The following is a 20,565-nucleotide window of genomic DNA, read 5'->3' on the forward strand; positions in this document are numbered from 1 at the left end:
GAACTCCGGTGGCTTGGAAGGGGCCTCACCTGCACGCACGGGGGCCGATGGGTAGGTCTGTCCTCACCTCCAGATCTTCCTGCGACCTGGGGGCTTCTGGGCGCTGCCTCCCCACACCTCTCCTCCCTCTGGTCCGCTTGACTTGTGTCGACACCAGGAACATCACAGGAGCATAAAAGCGTCAAACACTGTGACTTTGTTTACTTTCCATTTATTCACATTTCATGGATATTACACTTCCTCAAAAACTAATACAAATTGAGATTACATTGTCTGACAATTCAAGTATTTTAGTTTTAGAAAACAATTTCCTATGTGACATAGGAAGCAAACATCTTATCCAACTGATTGCTAACAAGTTTTACAGCTGTTACAACTGCACCTGCACCGGCAGAGTCCACGGTCCTCAGCACGATGGCCTCTGGCCAAGAACGTACCCGTGTGTAGAGTGCGGCCTGGATGGGCTGCTCCCGGCCACCTGCTGGTACCACGGGACACATCAGGTCCTACCACACATTCTCACTTCCAGAGCGAGCACAAGTACCCGGGGATTGGGGGGTGAGCCACTTGGTCTGCAAAGCCTTCAAACGCCCGCGCTCGCCTCCTGACTGCTCCGAAGTAAAGAGTAACTGACGAATGCTCAAAAATCAAACAACCTGTTTAAACTTTAAAACTAAACCAAAAAAAGGCTCAGTGACAACTTGTTCTGAACTCTGATGGTAAGTGAATTGTTTTTTCCCTACCCCGGAACAGGTAGATCTTTTTTGGCATGCAGCTTATCAAAACTATAATGTAGAACTGAAATTGTACAACAATAATCCTTGTCAAGAAAATCAGTTTAACAAATGGCCAGACTTGTCCTTCCGTAGAAAACACAATCTACACACTGCTTTAAAAACGGGACACACGTTTCCAGCCCGTAATTCTAAAAAGAAGACAGCACGACGCCCAAGTTTTTGCTTACTGGGGAATGCTCCAGAGGAGATGGGACAGGCACCAGTTGGGAAAAAAAAAAAAAGAAAAAAAGAAAAAAAAAGGCCACTGGGACACTCAGTATGACGCAGCACGGTTAGGATCAAAGGTGATCCTTCGGGCCACGCAGATGATACACATCACAGATCCTTCAACTAAATACAAAAATTTCCATCTATATCAGACACTTTAAAGCCAAATTTCTAGTTATTTTGTTAAAAATAATTCTAACTAAAGCCAAGGGGTGGAACTGAGCTATTAGTACGGTGGGGGGGGTGAGCTCTCTGGGGGGGCCCCGCCCCCGAGTAACATATAAGCACTTAGACTTTACAGTAAAATCCACACACACTCACGCTCTTTTCTATTAGTACATAATTAAAGTGGAGGCCAAAGTTCCTAACGCACAAGGGACACGGAGGAAATAGCACGTTGTGAGTGATGGCGCACATGTCACATCTGCCCCTGTAATGATCACTTTCACAGTGACAGCTGTAGCAGCAAGTTTGCCGGGAATGTTAGGACAAGAGAAAGCCACACATACCCACTACTTCAAAGAGATATGAGCTATTTTTCCAGGGGGGTTGAGAGGTGGCCCAATTCTGATGTTTTCGGGCCATTTCTGGCAAACGTCCCACCAGACAGGCCGAGGCTACTGCCACCGAGGCGCTCCTGAAGGCGCCTGGGGACCACGGGAGCACGTGACGCCAACGTAGGACACACGGGGCCCCACATGTCCTCGTCCTCCCGACGGCTGGATAAACCTCAGGTGAGGGAACAGGACCAATGACGTGGAAACGGTGTCAGCCACCCGCTTACCACAGATCGCCGGTAACAGAAACTCACCCACGTACTCTTTCTAAAAGGAAAATGCAACAGAAGTGGCGACGCCCTCCCTGTTGTCCCAGGTGAGAGTCTGACTACGTCTCACAAAGTGTAAGCACCTCTCTGTGTATTTGTCCAGAGTCACATACACGCGGGGGCCAATTCTCTCAGCAGAACCAGAAAACAAGTACAAGAATCTCATGATAAATGTTGGGCCAACTACCACACTTCAAGTGTTTAACACGGTTGATCATAAAACGGTTTCCCTGCTCCCCCTTATATCTAAAACTTATAGCTTCTTTTTTAAAAAAGCAACTGTACTATCTACAGTTATCGTGACTGTTCTTTCCTAAGTCAGAAAACATTCTATGCGCTGAAGATCAGAATATACAAACGTGAGCCCTCAGGCACGGACCCTGAGCCTTTAAAACAAGATCATTAAATGACTAACGAGGAATGAAAGTGGACATTTAAACATTAAAAACTGCATCTAATTCATGTGCCCAGAGTCTTCCCAGAAGGCTAGGATTAGCGACCCAACAGCGGTGGCGAAGTGACGGGATCTTCTCATGCACAACCATGGCTCCCTTCCAAATGGACATGCCGAGTATCTTACTCTTAAAAAAGTCAATGGAAACTTATCAAATGCAGAATAATATACTTCTGTCTAAAATTAAAGGCAACATTTGCACACACGATTTCAATTCCATGACCTTCCTGGTGAACTTACATGGCTCATGTGTAGTAAAAGCTCTGAGATCCTCAGGGTTCATCACGGTACAAATGAACTAGGACAGATTCACTTTCTTTTTTGCACCGTGCTCAAACTTTAATTTTTTTTCCCCCAGGTTTTGCGGTCTATGGTCTATCAACTATAAGCTACCAAATTTGTGCTTTTAAACCCTCATTCCTGACCACCCCCCATTCTGTCTGTCTGTAGGGGACGCACCGGTAACAGCACCTCAGGAATGCCACTACAAAACCCCATCTACAAAACCAAAGAACAAACTGGTTTCCTTTTAAAATGAAAAAGCAGTTCCTGAATCAGGTAAAACAGGCCACAGGGCTAAAAGGCCAATGTCTGCAAATGATAAGCTAAAGCCTCTAATGCGGAGGGGGAACATGTGGTGGTCAAGATTCAGCTTTAAAACAAGACGATGCGGCAAAGGAAAAACGCCTCTGTCACGGCATGGTAGCGAGATTCATTTGGAAAGGGTGCTGTCCTCCCAAATCAGGCAAGCCCACCAGAGAGAATGCCACAGGCAAGTTTCCTCCTGGACGCAGGGGTTGCCGGCACGCCTTGCAGGCCGCAGCAGCGCACCCCAAAACCCGTGGATCGGAACAGCCTTTGGGAAGTCTAATCGATACCCTGATTTTAGTCTATTAAGAAATCACTTGCGGTCAGTTTGATAAATGAACATTCAAAATCTTCCAAAAAATTTCATTCAAACGTATTTTACACATCAGACAGTTGTTAAGAAGGGAGAATACGGTTTCTTGACGCTTAACATTTGCAGGTTTTATTGGCCACATTCATCTTCCTCACAAAGTTCTAAGTTACCGTCCGCGGCGGGCTGACTACGCGGAGGGCGGGGGAGGGGGGGCAGCGGCTCGGCAGCGACTCCGCAGAGGGAGGGCGTTCAGGCGTCCTTTTTCTCCAGTAAAATTTTGTGCAGCTCATCTGCGTCCTCACCTGTTTTTACCCGGATTAACATGGTGACCGGGACGGTGGCGTTCTTCTCATCGATGGGTGGGTTTGGGACACACACAATAAGTACGTTGTTTTTCCCCGTTCGGGTGCACGGCATATTGGGTGGGATCAGGACATTCAGCAGTATGTTGCCTGCATTTAAGCAGAGGAAAAGGTACATCAAAATCACACAGACCCCGTGTCGGGAGACTACAGCTTTAATATGCGAAAACATTCAATCCAGAAGCCCTCCTCAACTTAACCGATCTAACGCGGGGGGCCATCAGGGAGGTCACGGGAAAGGGCACTGGATCCCTGGTGCGCATACCAGCACGGCGTCCCTCCAAGAGGACCACGCGGACTCTGGCAGGCCCTGGCCCTGCTGCGGGGAAACCGCCTTCCACCCCGCTCCTGCCCACATCCCCGGCCTCCGTTGCAGCAGCCAGGCCCTGCTGAGGGGCGTCCGTTCTTACACGAAAGGAAGAACACTCTGGCACGACCCGGAGCCTTCACGAGGTCATTGGAATAAAGGCAGAATGGTCAGCAAAGACACCTCTGTCCGAGGCAAGCATGGCTCCCGGATGGGTAGTGGGGCGGTGGGGGGGGGGGACCCACTAGTACCATGACGGTGTCACCCATGCATCAAGCCTTCAGGGAAAAAAAGCCACAGGGAAGTTTCTGTATCCAGGCTGGCAGGGCCCAGAGCTACCCACCACTTCCTCTCAGACCTGCCCCGTCCTCCCTCTGGCGGGCTGTTCTGAGGGCGAAGCTGGGTGTGGGGTGAAGGATGGACTGCAGCACGTTCAAGTTTTTTGCCTACATAAACCAGATTCCTTCGAACGGTTAACTCCCTTCTGTGTTTATTAAACCACCCACTTTATCGATAGCTGCTTGGTTACATTTCTAACACAAATTAAAACGAAAACCATTTTGGTGACTTCTTGGCCACAGTTTTTAACACACCTATATCTCCTTACACACTGTCACTTAATTAAATCTGTAAACAGTCAGTAAATACAGGATGCATTTGGTTTGAACGACTGCTATTCCGACCCCAAACACAGCAATATACTCGACCTAGAGGACTGCAGTGAGCGAGGGGAAGTCTTTTACACCATGTGGTTATGAGGACTTGGGCCACTTGAAAAAAGAGATACCCACCTAAATTGGTGTCTGCCCGCACTAAAAGCTGTGTCTTCTGATTTGTTGTAGGTTTTAAATGCAAAGTACCCACACCTTTCTCTTTAAATTCGTTGTCTTTCTTGTAAAATAGTTTACACCTATGGGGAAAAATAGGCATCATCAGATATTCCAAAGACAAACCAAGTCACAAGTTTTCTGACCACCACCGTTCACACTTGTGTGGAAAGACCCGCGTTAAACGAGCAGAGGAAGCTTCGGGATGAATCCTTGATTGATTCAAGCTGGGTCTGGGCACAAACCAGAACAAGCAAACTGGTTATATACTGTAGAACCCCTCCCTAATTTTAAAATAATAATAATTCTTAAAATAGTGGCTCATGGGGCGCCTGGCTGGCTGTCAGCTGAGCGTCCGACTCTTGATTTCGGTTCAGGTCACGGGGCACGGAGCCTGCTTGAGATTCTCTCTCTCTTTGCTCCTCTCCCCCATGCGCACTCCTCTCCCCCATGCGCACATACACCTGCTCTCTCTGAAAGAAAAATAAAATTGCCACTAGCTCCTAAAAAAATAACCCAGTGGGTCACATACAACTTTTAAAATGACACTTTTAAAATGGACACTTTTCTCAGTTCAGTCAAAATCACAGCTAAGCAGCCCACAGGTCTCTGCTGTGCTCCTCTGGCCCCGAGCTCAAGAGGTTGACCGGGTCCTTTAAGGACAGGAATAAATGCAGGACACTCTGCTCCCATCTCTCTTCCCTCTTTTCCTATTTATTTTTTAAGTTTCTTTTGGACTCCTTCAATTTTGGGTCTACCAAATGCTGAAATCTTGGAAAACATTCTTAAGCAAGGCTGAACTACCAGTAATGTAATCAAATGCCTCCCCAGCCTGCCGTGTCCCACGTCTCCTTAGGTTGTTAATAAACAAACCCAAACCACTGCCTGCTCCTTTGATTTGTTCCAGTTAGCAAAGAATCTCAGGTCAGGATCACTCCTTTGTATCATCTGTGTAATTAAGAATAAGCAAAAGGAATTGTTGGATGCTTGAAAGTTCTCAGATAGCACACTTGGGGATTCCATAGAATATGGTGACCTGTTATGAAACTCAGTCTGAAATTTTTGTTACTTAGAAAAACACATGTAGGGAAGCTTCTAAAATGGCACAAGTAAGTATTCTGTAAATATCTTTAATCAAAAAGCACTAATTTCATCTCACTGGGATGAGAGAATTCAAAATTTCCTCTGATCTCTCTTCTGAAAGCAACAGCTCTCATATAAAAACAAACAAAAAAACCCGGAACAACTCTCATCACTGGGGGAAAGACCGAGGGATGGTCACTGTGCACAACTTGCTGGCTGAGAAAAGCCACAAAGGCCAGCCATGTCCCCATGAAGATAGGAGGCCGCCGGAGGAACAGTGGGAGTAAAACCAAATCTGGAATCAGTGACGAGGTGACTTTGTGCAGGAAGGAGGAGGGGCAGAGAAGGAGAGAAGCCCAGGCGGAGATGCGGCAGGCGGGTCATGGAAAAACCTATCTCTAAAGCACTTTAAAAAGCAGGAGAGAAGAGGAGCACTGGGGTGACTCAGTCAGTTAAGTGTCCCACTTTGGCTCAGGTCGCGATCTCACAGTTCGTGGGATCGAGCCCTGCGTCGGGTTCTGCGGTGGAGCCTGCTTGGGGTTCACTCTCTGCCCCTCCCCCACTCGCTGTCTTGCCCTCTTAAAAAAAAAAAAAAAAAAAGGCAGAAAAGAAAAATAACAAAGAGTAGGATACGCCCACAGGACATTTACAGAATCAGCTTGTTGTAAACACACAGGTCAAGAATTCTTCCTTGTCCAGTTCAAAGGGCAAGCGCAGCCTGACCCCAGGACGGGATGCTCGGCGCGTTCCGTGGGCCCCCTTCTTCCTCCCACGTCTCCGAAGACACGCTCACCGAACGCACTCCCAGGACTCCCACTTACTTTTTGGAGTAAAACGCATCTTCTTCTTTCACTTCAGTAACTACTACTTTGGGTGGCTCGTCATTCTCTTCTTCATCTCCGCCTTTTATAAAAACAAGACCAACTCAGTAAAATTCAAATCGAACGCTTAACGATGTAACCGAAGAAGCTGTCTATCCCCGCACCACCACCCATCCTCAACCTAAAAATCCTACGTAGGCCGATGTAGAAATCGAAAGCACGCGTCTAACTGGGCGTGGGGGAGCGGGAGGACTCGCTGGATTTTAACGGTTTTCTGAAAAATGAGAACAATTTTTAACAGGACCCTACTTCTCTCTTCTAGATGTCAATTTGTAGAAGGCCTTGGAATGAAAAGTTATCGACATGATTCAGTGCCCAAATTTTAACAGGAAAATAACCAATCAACACGAACACATACTCAAGATTACCCCACTAGAGAAGAATGTCAGATGGGGTTCTAGCCCCCTTCCCCCCCAAATGCTCCTGCTAAGGAGCTAAGGAATAATCGATCTGAGCCATGGCCAAAGATAAGGAAGATAAACTTCTTTACAGGACTTGTCAGAGAAACCACCCCCGTGTGTAAGCAAGCTTTGCCTGAACTGCCACACTGCTTGGGGCTCGGGTCCCAAGGGTCCCCTCCCTGACTGAGCCCAGGGCCCCAGGCACAGGGGAGATTGAAGTCACTATGGGATGCAAGTAACATCCTCTGGAGAAAGACAGTCTCAGGAAACTCAATAAATTAAACAGCAACAATTCTGGTGCTCGAACAATTCAAAGACAAGATTTAAATTTTAAGAAGGCAGTCCTGGGGGGCTCCTGGGGGGCTCTGTCCGTTAAGCGCCCGACTCCTGGTGTCCACGCAGGTCACGAGCTCACCGTCATGAGTGGAGCCCCACGTCAGGCTCGCGCCAAGCGTGGAGCCTGCTTGGGATTCTCTCTCCCTCTGCCCCTCCCCTGGCTTGCACCCTCTCTCTCAGAAGGAAGGTGGTCCGGAGTTAGGTTCTCCAGGGCAGGCCCCAGGCATCCCGGTATTTTAGCAAGCTTAGTCCTTCCAATGCGCCAAGCACCTCAAGCACCCGGAGATGCAGGCACCCTCACTTCCACATCCCTCCCACAGGCTCTGCCACTGCCCCGGGCCCACTGGTCCCGTTCAGGGCAGGGGAAGGGAAGGGGCGGTCTCCATCCTATGCTGTGCACGGGGCAGCTGGTGCCTGAGGGCGCACCTGACGGTCAGGCAGAGGGGTACGGGCAGTCTCGCTCCAGGGAGGAGGGACACGGAACATTTGGTGGCAAACCGGCCACCGCGGGTTCCTTTCTTTCTCCCTCTCACGAAGTTAACATCTCCTGAGACGTATACTTTTTAACTGCTTATGAAGAAGTATCTTCACACGTGTGGGCTGTTCACAGTCACCACGTGATGACAAGCGATTGGGACGCGAACCCCTCTCCTCAAAGAGCTAAGAAAAGAGGGAGGGAAGGCTGACTGGGGACACTGATACTACACAAGGTGGAAACTTCTGGAAAGGCGGCTGCAACCCAGACACATCCAGGGAAAACCCCGTCAATTTGTTCCCCATGGCTAACAAGAGTCTACCTGTTTTATTTATAGTAGAGCACTTTTCTGCCATGTGACCTCCCCTACGATTATAAAAACCTAAACATGAGAAATCCCATAGATGTTTATGACCAGTTTTTTTAAATATTTTTTAACATTTATTCATCTGTGAGAGAGAGAGACAGAGCATGAGCGGGGAAGGGGCAGAGAGAGGGAGACACAGAATTGGAAGCAGGATCCAGGCTCCGAGCCGTCAGCACAGAGCCGGACGCGGAGCTTGAACTCATGAACTGCGAGAGCGTGAGTTGAGCCGAAGTCGGACGCTCAACTGAGTCACCCAGGCGCCCCTATGACCAGTTCTTTCAATAAGACACAACTGTCAAACGAAGTTAATTCACTTAATTTTTATTTTAGAGAGAGCATGAGCAGGGGAGAGGGAGAGAAAGAGAGAGGAGAGAGGAGGAGAGAGAAGACGGGAGGAGAGAAGAGAGGGGAGGGGGGAGGGGAGGGGGGAGGGGAGGGGGGGAGGGGAGGGGTGAGGGAGAATCCTAAGCAGGCTCCACGCTCAGCACAGAGCCCAACGTGGGGTTTGATCCCACGACCCTGTGATCATGACCTGAGCTGAAATCAAGACTCGGGCACTTAACCAACTGAGCCACCCAGGCGCCACTCAATTTTTTACATGTAAAGCCACGCGTTTCATAATTTTCAAAGTCATCGTGCCAGGTATCTATATGTTCCTCACTTTTACCTTTGTATTCTTAATCCTTACAATAAACTCTACAAAAACGGTCTTACTCCATTTTACAAGTAGGGAAAACAGACTCAGAAACAGCTGGCCAACTTTGTCCGGGATCGCACCTAGGAAATGACAGTCACAGTGTGAATCCAGATCCGTCCGAAACACACACCTACGCTCGTGCCACTACACACCAACTCGGACACACCCGGAGCCGACTCGCGAGGACGGCCTGGAACTTTGTCATTACCTTTGCGTTCGTGGCTGCCGCCGTCGGCTTGTACCTCCAGCGTCTTTGTGGCGAACGGTGAAGAGACCGGTTTATTCTGGCTAATATCTTTGCCAAATAAACCGGAGTTTCCAGAAGAGAATGAAAACCCAGTCAGGGGGCCAGAGTTTAAGGAGCCCAAGGCAGAACTCTCAATCTTCTTGCTAAAGTGAAACGAGGCACCTGCTGCTCCCGCCGACGGGTCCGCTTTCTTTTCAGGATCCGCCTCCGTCTTCTTTTCGGACGTGTCCTCGGTTTTGCCGCCATGAAACAAAAATGTTGACTCCTGCTGTGACTTCGTTGACCCAAAGAGGGAGGGAGACAGGGTGGCGCCGGGCGTCTTGTCGGAGTCGCCTTCGGAATCCCTGCAGCTGCCGCTGCTCCCGAGCTGCTGCTCAATCCCTGCCAGGTATTTCTCGTAGTCTTTGAAGATGGGCGTCAGGTCGCAGAGCGGGTTTGTGTTCACGTGCTTCACGATCCAGTCCCGCACCGAGCAGTTTAAGGCAGCCAGCTGCTTGTGATAGGCGTTCCTGGGGCAGGCCGTGCTAGAGGGGAGGCCGGAGGAAGAGGGCTGCTGGCTGTCACCGTTAGTTTTGGGATTTAAAATCTTTTTATCGACCAAGGAGGTAGGACCATTTGTGGCAACAGATCCTATAGGAAATTAAAGTTTGAAGAGTTTACTGAGAGGCTGATTGGATTCTATCCCCCAGATTTTTATGCTGCACTGCCTTCGTATTTTCTTTTACCGTACCCTAGTTTTGTGACAGTTCAAGAAGCGTGTGCACGTCTGACATTTAGGAAGCAGTGATCACAAAAATCAAACTTTGTACAAAAACGGGGCTCACGTCAATTAAACCTCTAAAGGTTTAAAATGGTCTTTTCTTTCAAAAGGATGCCTGATGCCTGCCTTCCCCGAGAACTGTCACAACGGTCAGGGGAAAGCTTAACCCCCAACGCCTTGGGATGAGCACATACTCGTGCAGTTAAAATCTTAACAGGCAGCGCTAGCTTCATCACACCGAACACTCCGCCTAATTAACACCCAACGGGCCACACTTAAAATACCTAGCGAAGTACAATCCAACCAGCCAGGGTCACTTCTGAAAACCGAAGACCGCAGCGCAGGATTCCATTCTCTGTCACTGATCCCGAGAGCTCTTGACCAACTCTCTCAGAACAGATCAGGCAATCAATACACGCCGGGCGAAACCAATCTAGGCTGGAGGACCCCCTAGGTTCCCGGGGGGCGCGCACCACACAGAAAGACCTCGGCCCCCACAGAACGAATGAGGAGACGGGAAGGCAGGTCTTTACAGAGGGTCCACTGAGAGCGTCCTCTTCTCCTTTGACCCTCAGGTCAATTCCAAGAGTCACTCTCAATTTCACAGTTGAAGATCTAGACGCTCACAGGCTAAGGGACTTTACCAGGGTCACAGAGCCGGCAACCAGCAGAACTGAGAACAGAACCTTGGTCTATCCTGGCTCAAAAGCTTCTGCTGTATTCACTTCCTCTGCAAATAGCCGATATCTAATTTGCATCCCTTTCGGTATCACCCTATTTCTGCTCGTTTAGTCCCAGGACCCAGGGTAAGTACAAGAAAAGTATCTTTGCAGAGTTGCTTTTCAGATGGTCTTTACCCAGATGTGACCAGGGGGAGGGGAACCTACTCACCAAAGGCTGCCTTGGTCTCGCCGGCTGCCCTGGCACTGGAGAAGGGAGGGGCACTAGTGATGCTGCTTCCGTTAGACAGTCCTTCCAAAGGCTTCCCTCCAGCACCGTTACCAAATCCAGAAAACCCTCCTCCTCCAGATGGTACGACCAAACCTTTAAAACCTTTAAAGGCCCCTCCACTATCAGACTGAAATACAAAGAAAGAGCGCACATTAGATAACTCTCTTTTATAACTAAGTAAGTAACAGTATTATCTTGGCTCAACAGCACCTAGAATCCTTACGCCAGCAGCATTAAAGGGAAACTGCCAGCACAAGCTGGAAATGAGGCAGATTTTCCTCCTGATGACACAGCTCTGCCCTCCAAAGCTGCCTTCCTGAGACAGCCCTGAAGGACACTCCCAATTTACAGTGAGATTTGTTTTTAAAAACAGATTTAGGAAATAGAAGACAAAAAAAGACTCACGCGATAAAGTTGTGTACGCAGCCTCAGAATTGTAACTAAAAGCAAACATTTCAATACAACGAATCCCCAACGAACCATTTTTCACGTACCATGCGATCAAAAAGACCGTTAGCCCAAGGATGCTGTAGAAACATCAAGTCAGGTGAACTCCAAGTGCTTTACCCACTTACCTGTAATCTCCTAAGCCCTTCTGCAGCCGTTAGTCTCTGGGAACTGGTGAAGTTGACTCTCAGATCTAGACTTTCCCTTAGTTGAGAAATCCACAGGCGACATTTTTATTCTCCACTTTCTTGCGACTTCCAGTAAGTAGCAGGGTCTTTCTAGCACTTTCAACCCACTGTGGCTGGCTCTCTCACCTCTCTAACCTGAGATGCTCTGGAAACATCTGGCACGCCTATGAACTTCTAACACTGCTCTCTGCCCCTGGAAACTTTTGGAGACACGTTCCTCAGTTTACAGTGCTTGACTGAAGTTACTATTTCCCTCCCGTTCAAAACAGTGGTTCTACCGCAGCAGGGGATGGTCTGCTTTTTGGATCAAGGATCCAAGGGAGGCTCTAGGAAATACTCTCAAATACATATGCTCAGAACATCCACGGGAGTGCACCAACCTTAAGTTCACGCACAAACGAATTAGAATCATGAGCTCACAAAAAATTGCTTACACTAGAAACTCTTCATTTTCTAAATGGGCCAGTTAGCCTAATATTATTGCCAAGTTTTAAAAAATCGTTCAAAAAGTTTCAATCATAAACCTAGGATTTCACATGGTTACTGACCACGGATACAATTGTGGCAATAAAATTAGGCCAGAAAAACCCAGAAAACAAAAACAAAAGCAAAGCCTTAACTTGCATAAATTTCAATGCATGTAATAAATATAGTTCTTCGGTTCCGACACTATAAATCTGATTTTTAATGAATCAATATCCCGAAGACACCACACAGAGCGCTATCATTTTATAAGATTCCATGGACAAAGCATAAAAAGCTGTGAGTAGCTCCTCAGAGCCTTTTACTTTGCATGAGATTTAAAAACCAGAGGATACTGATAGTTATTTTAGAGACTGCTGACAGTACATTGGCTCTAGAGCCATCACAAAAATTCAAGAACCACTGGCTTTTAAACGAAGGAATGGAGTCATTCAGAAAAATGAGAGTACAAGTGAAAGAGGTAATCCACCGGGGCTCACACCCGTGTCTGTCAATCTCCCTCACGTACTTTGATTTTTCTCCATGGCACTTAGAGGAAAACTAAAATTATATATTCAGTGTGTCTCTTCCATCGTTAGGACGTAAGGCCCACCAGGCACGGATATTTTACTCACTCCTGTCTTCACCCACCAATGAATCGCTAGTGCTCAGCACAACAATCCAGGACAGTTGACATGGGAACAACCGGGGGTTAGGGACGCCAACATCCTCCCTCATCAAAAAAATAATAAATCTGCGTATAAATGCAATTCAAACCCGTACTGTCAACAGTCAACTGTATATAGGAAAAGTCACACTTCAGCACTTAAGCAGATGATATAACTGTTAATTTCTCTAATATACAAGCTCTGATGGAAACCTGACGCTGCAAGTTATAGTCGAAATTATGTGTGTCTTTTATTTCCTTTAGCAGCCAGAGGGCCCCAACCCCCTTCCCTCTGGCCCAGTCTGGACTGTGGTGGACACGGCTTGCACTTCTTCACTGTCCCTCATCTGACAGCCGGGCCATCCCTCCCTGAGGCGGTCTTCCTCTGGTTTCTGTCTATACCGTGAGCTGCCACTGTCAGCCACCCTCCCTGGTTTCAACCTCCTGCGTGGTGAGGACTCTCACAGCTGCACCTCCTGTTCCAGGAAGCCGCCCACAGACCTAGTGGTCTTCTAGAACTTCACCTCAATGTACCCCAGGCTCTTAGAACACATTTCCCCAACTGAACCGATCACTTCCTCCACAATTAAGTTGTCCTTCCCTCCTGCTGCCCCCTCTCCGAGGAAGAGCCATCAAATTTCACTAGGCTTGATACCTAGGTTTGACCGGTCACCAGTCTTTAAGAATGAAATCGGATCAGTGAAAACTTGGAATAACAAAACTGAACAGAGTCACCACGGAAGGTGCAGGGGAGCAGATTCATTCCAAAGCTGCCACCCCGGATGTTCAAAGCAGCTTCTCCAGCGTGACAACAGATGTCCGGGCCACCGAGTCAGCACTCAGGTATCTGGAAGGTATCTGAGGGCTGGGAATTGTACCGGGGAAGACTAGTTAAACGTGGGAGTGACTGCTGAATACGGACCACGTGATTTCCATTCACAAGTTACAGTTCATCTTTTATCCTTGTGAACACAGGAAGGAAAACACTGTAACCTACTATACTGGGAAGAAAACCCTCACCTGCCATGCTTCTTTCAGAGCTAAAGGACTCCCCTGACCCTCCCCTCGACGCCAGGATGCAGCAGGACTCCGAGGACACCTTGCGTTTCCCTTCCCTACGCCACCTGCCACTACTTCTGTTTGTATCGTTCCATGTGTCTCTTCCTCTCCTTACTGCCGTTTGGCTGGAATCGCGTCTACAGGATCGACACTGGATTTCTGCAACTCGGTCAGGTACAGATCTCGCGCTTCTTGTCGTCCATCTCCCGTGGTCTACATCAAGGATTTTCACAAGTGGAGTTAGCATTTTAAAAAGCATTTATCGATCTGACGGCTCCCACAGGTAGAAATGCTCTGCAACTCAGGAGTCAAATTAGCGTTTAATGCCAAGGGCGGTAAGAAAACACTCACTTCAAATCCAACATTTCTACGCTTTGCTTTCTTTATGGCTCTATTCTTCAAGACTTCCTCACTGGCCACTGAGAATGTTCCCACCTGCAGGTGTACAAATTAAACAGCAGTGAGATGAGGCCCCAAAAAAGAAATGAACAAAAAAGCCTAACCAAACTTATCTTCACATCTGGTTTTAACATACTGTTAATACTGATAACAAAGTAAGGAGAGGGCAGATTAAAATAAAGTCTATGTCTGTTGTCTATATCGTGAATCCCAAAGCTACTTAGATGAATCAGAAATCTCCCAGAACGAGGCGCCTAGGTGGCTCAAACATCTGACTCTTGATTTCGGCTCAGGTCATGATTCACGGTACGTGAGTTCCAGGCCCGTTCTGGGATCCAGATCAAGCCCCCAAAATGGGCTGCGTGCTGGGCTGGGCTCCGTGAGGGGCATGGAACCTGCTTACGATTCTCTCTCTCCCTCTGCCTCTCCCCTGCTAGTGTGCTCTGTCTCAAAAAAAAAAAAAAAAAAAAAAAAGGAAAAGAAAGAAGTCTCCCAGGATCTATGCAAATCCAGGCTTTGCATACAACCCGGAGAGGAGCACACACAGAAAAAGTTTTGCTAAGACCAAGACCATCAAAAGTTTGGTAGAAAACTATTCAGAACTGGTTCTTCAAATTTTAAATATATTTAAAGACATGTATCTTAGAATAAAAATCCACTTTTAAGAAGCAAAATCTATTCTTCAAAAGCCAACAGTTACCTTAAAGATCATCAACAGTTAACGGTGGTGGAGCCAGTTCTAAAACCCAAATGCCCAAATCTAGTACGTTACTACTTCAGTTTCCAAAAACACATTTTATTTTTATCACGTGTGCATCCCATTTTTAAGAGAAACCTTGCCCATTTGTCCATCACCCAAAAGCCCATTGATGTACCCGGGACTCCTAAGGGCCCCTGCTTGGAAGCTACCGCTCTTCCCAGGAGCTAAAGTACCTCGTCCATAATCAGAAGTTGGCTGAATATCTTTGGGTTTATTTCAACCCTTCTTTTACCCTGTAGGGCTGGCATGAAATACTTTCTGTAAGAAGATGTCATCCATAGTTATCTCAGGTAAGGTTAAAGAGACCTCCATGCTTACAGACGGGACTATTTGGTTGCATTTGTCCCCAAACAAATGGAATGCCCTTTCAGACTCATTAGATTCAATCCAAATGGAGGTCCTTTCATACCTGAAATATCTTAGCATCAAAGCAAATCATTATGCCGCAGTCTTAAATCTTACTAGGCCCAGAATGAAACTCAGCAGAAGATCTGGAAAAAACCTGAGTTACCAAAGACCTGGTTAAAAAGCACCAAGTCAGTTAGAAATGTTAAAAACCTTGTCGAAATATTAATAAACTTGTGATTTTGGTTTCCCTAAACATAGGAATACACGTATTTGTAAAGGAAAAACGTTCATACGACAAGACAGATTCAGCAAGAAGACGGTTTTAGAATAAGCTTGGAAACAGTTTTGCAGATTTCTACTTCTTCCTCTTTTTTTAAACTTAGCACTATTCTATTGGCCTGGGAGCATCAAACTGCTGACAAGGCACTAAAAATGCAGCTGTTATTTCTATTCTTTGTAAGAGAGAAAAGGAAATATTTCTGAGGGAAGACCATTTTTATTTTGTGAGGAAAGAAACTAGGCCATCCAAATTCTACTTCATTGTTGTGGGGGTGGGGGCGGGGGTGGGGGTCTCAGATCTGTGCGAACATGAAGTAAGACAGGCCTCCAAGAAGCATTAGGGTAAGGGAGGTGACCCCAATCAGAAATCTCAAATTACGGGTGCGGCAGACGGAGAAGTCACGTGGCGTAGTACCACTTCTCACGTTCGGGCGCGATGCTAAGTTCACGACCAGATCACTTACTCACCCTTCAGGCTTGACTAAAACTATGAGTTTAGAATGCAGCAAGTATATGAAATTCAGGAAGGTGCTTCTACAAAGGTGCAGAATATTTCAGGAACGGGAACTAGTGGGAAAAAGACAGCCAAATGTAATAAATAAATTTCTATACTAAGTACAGATCATAAGAAACCATACTATTTCCTGTTCCGGCTGTTCTTTAAAAGGCCTTTTTTTTTTTTTTTTTTTTAATAAAAATTTTTTTTTAATGTTTATTTATTTTTGGGACACAGAGAGATGGAACATGAACGGGGGAGGGGCAGAGAGAGAGGGAGACACAGCATCCGAAGCAGGCCTCCAGGCCCTGAGCTGTCAGCACAGAGCCCGACGCGGGGCTCGAACCCACGAACCGTAAGATCATGACCTGAGCTGAAGTCAGCTGCTTAACTGATGGAGCCACCCAGGCGCCCCTAAAAAGGCCTTTTGATTTTCCTACCAAATCTGCCCAAGGAATCCCAAAATGAATTTAAACTTAGAAGCAGCAGGGAATCGTTCTTGGGGAAAGATCTTACCTCCTCTGCTTCGTCTTCTTGATCCCAGTTCCTGTCGGTCAATTCCTTCTCAGCAATTCTTTTGGCCATTGTTTCAACCCTACGTTAAAAGTGAAAGAAGTGAAAAGTTTACTTTTCTGGATCAAGATGTAATTCCTTACAACGAATTTTTAAAGAATTTTTACGAAGAATTTTAAACAATGCTAAACCAGCTCCGTTTGAAAAAACACTATAACACTGATTTTTAAAGATCCGAAGTACTGTATACGTAATCAACAAGTGATTAATTTATTCTATGCAAATTATAATCACAGTCTTGCTACAGGCAAAACATTTTAAACACTTCAAATTCTCTTAAAGATGATTCAGTAAAGAAGCTCATCCTTAGACAAGAATTTTAATAAGGCAGTGGAAATACCTTCACAGCATGAGTACCTTTCTTTAGGCTACAGACAATTGATAGAAATAAATTTCCCGAGACTGAACATTTAATTACCCCAATCTGTATACTGCTAAGCTAGACTATCATTTAAAAGTTCAAAATGTAATTAATATCGATGTGTTAACATTCTGAAATTTTACATATAACCCTTCAAGAATAAGACATCAGCTCAACTCTAAAGCCACTGTTATGAGGCGGGGGGCAACAGTATTATCTCTGCAGTGGACACAAGCAGCTAACCAGAGAGGGTACTTGAAACCATCCCTTAAAATTTGCAATGTTTTCTGATCCTAACATATGTTGTTTACTATAAAAAACAAAAATACCAAAACACTGCTGAACTGGCTCGTTCTCTAACTCACCAGCTAAATGGACCAAGCAAATTCCATTTCCCGTGCTACCCGCCTTGCCTGGAATTCACCAGTTCATTCAGGGTCCCTGAAACCTGTCTAGACTCCTTTCTGAAGGTCTTTCCCCACTCATTTTACTCAACACCACAACCTACCAGAGTCAGTTCCTAGAATTTCATGGTCATTAAGATACACATTTACAGCCGGCCTATTTCTCTTTACTATCTACACAATAAAATTCAAATGCTGACATTCCAAAGTCCTCCAAACTCTGGCCCCCTGTGGAGTCATTACATAGGGGATTTTCAGCTTTTAATAATATCTTAATAATATCTAAACTTCTCTTTTACAAGTACGTACATGCTTTCTTTCCTGATTATAGAATAAATGGTTTTAAAGCCCAAGTTGCTAACACATGAAATATGAGACCCAGCCATTAGCTGCAAATCCTTTTTTAAGGTCTCCCCCTACCAAATACCTCGTTAAGTTTTGCCATTAATCTTTGTTATTCAAACAATCAAGGTACTTTCAGACATGATCTTACTGAACTCCAAAGGTTCAGAGGCCAGGTCTCTGCTGGGATTCTTTTCCTACTCAGTAAGTAACACCTCCACCAGAGGGCAGAAGAGGGGAGAAGTTGAAATAGTCGCTTTTGCCGTAACTGTAAGTGATTAAGGCAAAAAAGGGTGACGCTGAAAGTGCAAAAACCATAGTAAAATTTCAGCATCTAACGCACGCCCACAAGTGAGGAGACAACCAGCAGAGTAAAAACCAAAATGAACACAGCTGCGTCCGTATCCTACCCTATTTATTGAATCTGTGACCTCGCCACAGGGCAGGGATCTTCGCTGTGTTTACTGACCCCCTCCAAATGCCCCGAACCTGTCCATCTTCTAGGAGGTATTCCAGAAGCGCTCAATCAGTGACCCGGGGCACTACGGATTTCGGAAAATGCTACAAGATGCCGGCATCTCAGTTCTGCCATTTTCTTGCTAGACCTTTGGCAAGTTATTTAATTGTTGTGCCTTGGCCTCCTCATCTGTAGACAAGGCAGGTGTGGTGAAGTAAGATCAAGAAAAAAGTTAGTTTAGGGGTGCCCGGGTGGCTCAGTCGGTTAAGCGTCCGACTTCGGCTGAGGTCATGATCTCACGGTCTGTGAGTTCGAGCCCCGCATCGGGCTGTGTGCTGACAGCTCAGAGCCTGGAGCCCGTTTCAGATTCTGTGTCTCCCTCTCTCTGTGCCTCTCCCCTGCTCATGCTCAGTCTCTGTCTCAAAAAAAATTAAAAAAAAAAAAGAAAAAAAGTTAGTTTAGCACAGTGCCCGGAACAGAGGAAGGGCTTAATGCATCTTATTAAAGAAACAAATTTTGTTAGAAGCAAAAGCTATAAAAAATACTATTTTTTTTTCTTCAAAATGTACAAAGTACAGTGTGGAAAAAAAGACTTCAATTATGAGCCAGGCTTTAAAATATATTTTAGCAAATCCATATTTTATTTCAAAGCACGATGCTTCAGTTAATAAATTTTCTTTTTATGCAAAAAGAAGGGGGGAGGGAACGGAAGTCTCTGTTAAGTACTCAGAACAAGGCCTAGCACCTAAGGAGTTTTATGTCCCGGCTATTACTAAAAATTTAGGGGCACCTGGCTGACTGAGCCAGTAGAGCCAGGGACTCTTGATCTCAGGGTTGTTGGTTTCAGCCCCACTTTGGGTGTAGTTTACTTAAAAATAAAATCTGTTTAAAAAAAAAAAAGGATTTAGAAAACGTTTGGGCTTGTGGTTAAAAAGGTACCAACTTTTGAAAGCATTCCTAGGTAGGAAACACTGTCATAGCAAATTGAGAGTTTTCGTAATTGGGAAAAAGCTATTATTTGCGCCGGAGAGTTATGCGGTCTCTGCTACCAAGTGCTGCCTCATCCTTGGGGCTGAACTTTAGTCAACACCAGGGTACCCTAAGATGAAAACGCATTTGCCCGTATTTGACCGAGGAAAAAAACAACAACAAAAAACAAGAGGGCAGACCCCGGAGACTGAAATGCCAGGGGAAAACTAAGTCTCAAAATTGCTTCTTAAGGGAACAGAGTAAAAGAGCCGATCGATAGCCCGGGATTGCACGAAGAAAGTGAAGCCGAGGCAGAGGTAGTGTCGGGAGCGAGGAGAGGGCGGCGAGCTGGCCAAGAAGGAAGAAGTGCCGAGGGGAACGGCTAGGAAGGATGGCCGGATCACGATGGTCCCTGCCCGCTCCGGCCTCCGCCGGGGCCGCCTCACCCAAGTTGGGCGCCGCAGCCCCGACAGGTCGGTCCGGCGCCCGGCTTCACAAACAGCACCCGACTACGCGCCGCTGGGATCGTCCCGCCCCACTCTCCCCGGCTGACCCCACCACCCCACGGCCCGGACCACTTATCCCGGCTTCTCCTTCCAGATCCGAGTCCCGCGCCCGGACCCCAGCTTCCTCCACCCCAGACCCAGGTTCCCTCGTCCCGGCTCCCGCCCAGAGTTTCCCTTCCAGGTCCGAGTCCCGCGCCCGGACCCCAGCTTCCTCCACACCAAGCCCGGGCCTCTCACCCCGGCTCCAGCCCAGGGTCCTCCTTCCGGGTCCGAGTCCCGGATCTGGACCCCGGCTTCCTGCCCAGGGTTCCCCTTCCAGCTCCGACTCCCGCACCCGGACCACGGCTGCCTCCGCCTCCCCAGGCCTGGGACCCGCAGCCCAGCTCCCCCTTCCAGGCCGAGTCCCGTACCGTGACCCCGGCGCCTCTCCCCAGGCTCGGCTCCTTCTCCTGCCACGCTGCCCGCCCTCCTCTTACCTCCCGGGCGGCCGCCGCGGCACTCGCTGGGCTGTGGGTGCGCCGAAAGCCGGGTGCGCGACAGCGAGCAGGTGCGAGGTTGCAGCCGCGCGGGCCTCGGGTCTGGAGCGGCCGCTGCTCGCCCGGTTGGGCGCGCCTGGTCGCTTCCGGTGCGCCGAGGTTCTCGAAAGACTTGGTGGTCAGCAAGCCCCGGGTCTCAAACACCATGTCCTCTGGGGGCCTCGCCTCGCCTCTCTGTGTTCGGCAGTGAGAGAGAGCCGCCGCTCAGCCAGAGACCGCCGGGGGAACGGCGCCGAATATGCTCCAAGCCGCCATTTTACAATTCCAACCTCCCCCCTCCCCCCAACCAACTCTATAAAAAGGAAGGAAAGAAACGCCCGCGTCTAGTTACTGCGCAAGCGCGCCCGTGCTCAGGCGCGCAGCACCTCCCTCCGCGGGCACTGGAACGACGCGCGGCGCAGGCGCCCAGCTGCTAGGAAACCGTCGCCGGGAG

General features: G+C 47.6%; 1 protein-coding gene across 2 annotated transcripts; it reads right to left on the reverse strand.

The window, feature by feature from the left end:
* Positions 1–195: 195 nt before the first annotated feature.
* On the reverse strand, positions 196–20,428 carry NUP50 (nucleoporin 50). Of its 2 annotated transcripts, none has more exons than XM_040490583.1 (8): positions 20,073–20,428; positions 16,501–16,579; positions 14,054–14,137; positions 10,820–11,006; positions 9,130–9,798; positions 6,586–6,667; positions 4,646–4,764; positions 196–3,637 (listed from the first exon to the last, which is right to left on the reverse strand). In XM_040490583.1, the coding sequence occupies exons 2-8, from the start codon at positions 16,567–16,569 to the stop codon at positions 3,435–3,437; spliced, it is 1,413 nt and encodes a 470-aa protein (XP_040346517.1). In that variant the 5' UTR covers positions 16,570–16,579; positions 20,073–20,428; the 3' UTR covers positions 196–3,434. The 2 variants fall into 2 exon arrangements, with proteins under 2 accessions (XP_040346517.1, XP_040346518.1); XM_040490584.1 differs by lacking the exon at positions 20,073–20,428 and adding an exon at positions 20,007–20,030.
* Between the last annotated feature and the right edge of the window lie 137 nt (positions 20,429–20,565).

The sequence above is a fragment of the Herpailurus yagouaroundi genome, unplaced genomic scaffold (genome assembly GCF_014898765.1).
Source record: "Herpailurus yagouaroundi ecotype Mexico unplaced genomic scaffold, PumYag 182, whole genome shotgun sequence".
Taxonomy (NCBI): Eukaryota; Metazoa; Chordata; class Mammalia; order Carnivora; family Felidae; genus Herpailurus; species Herpailurus yagouaroundi.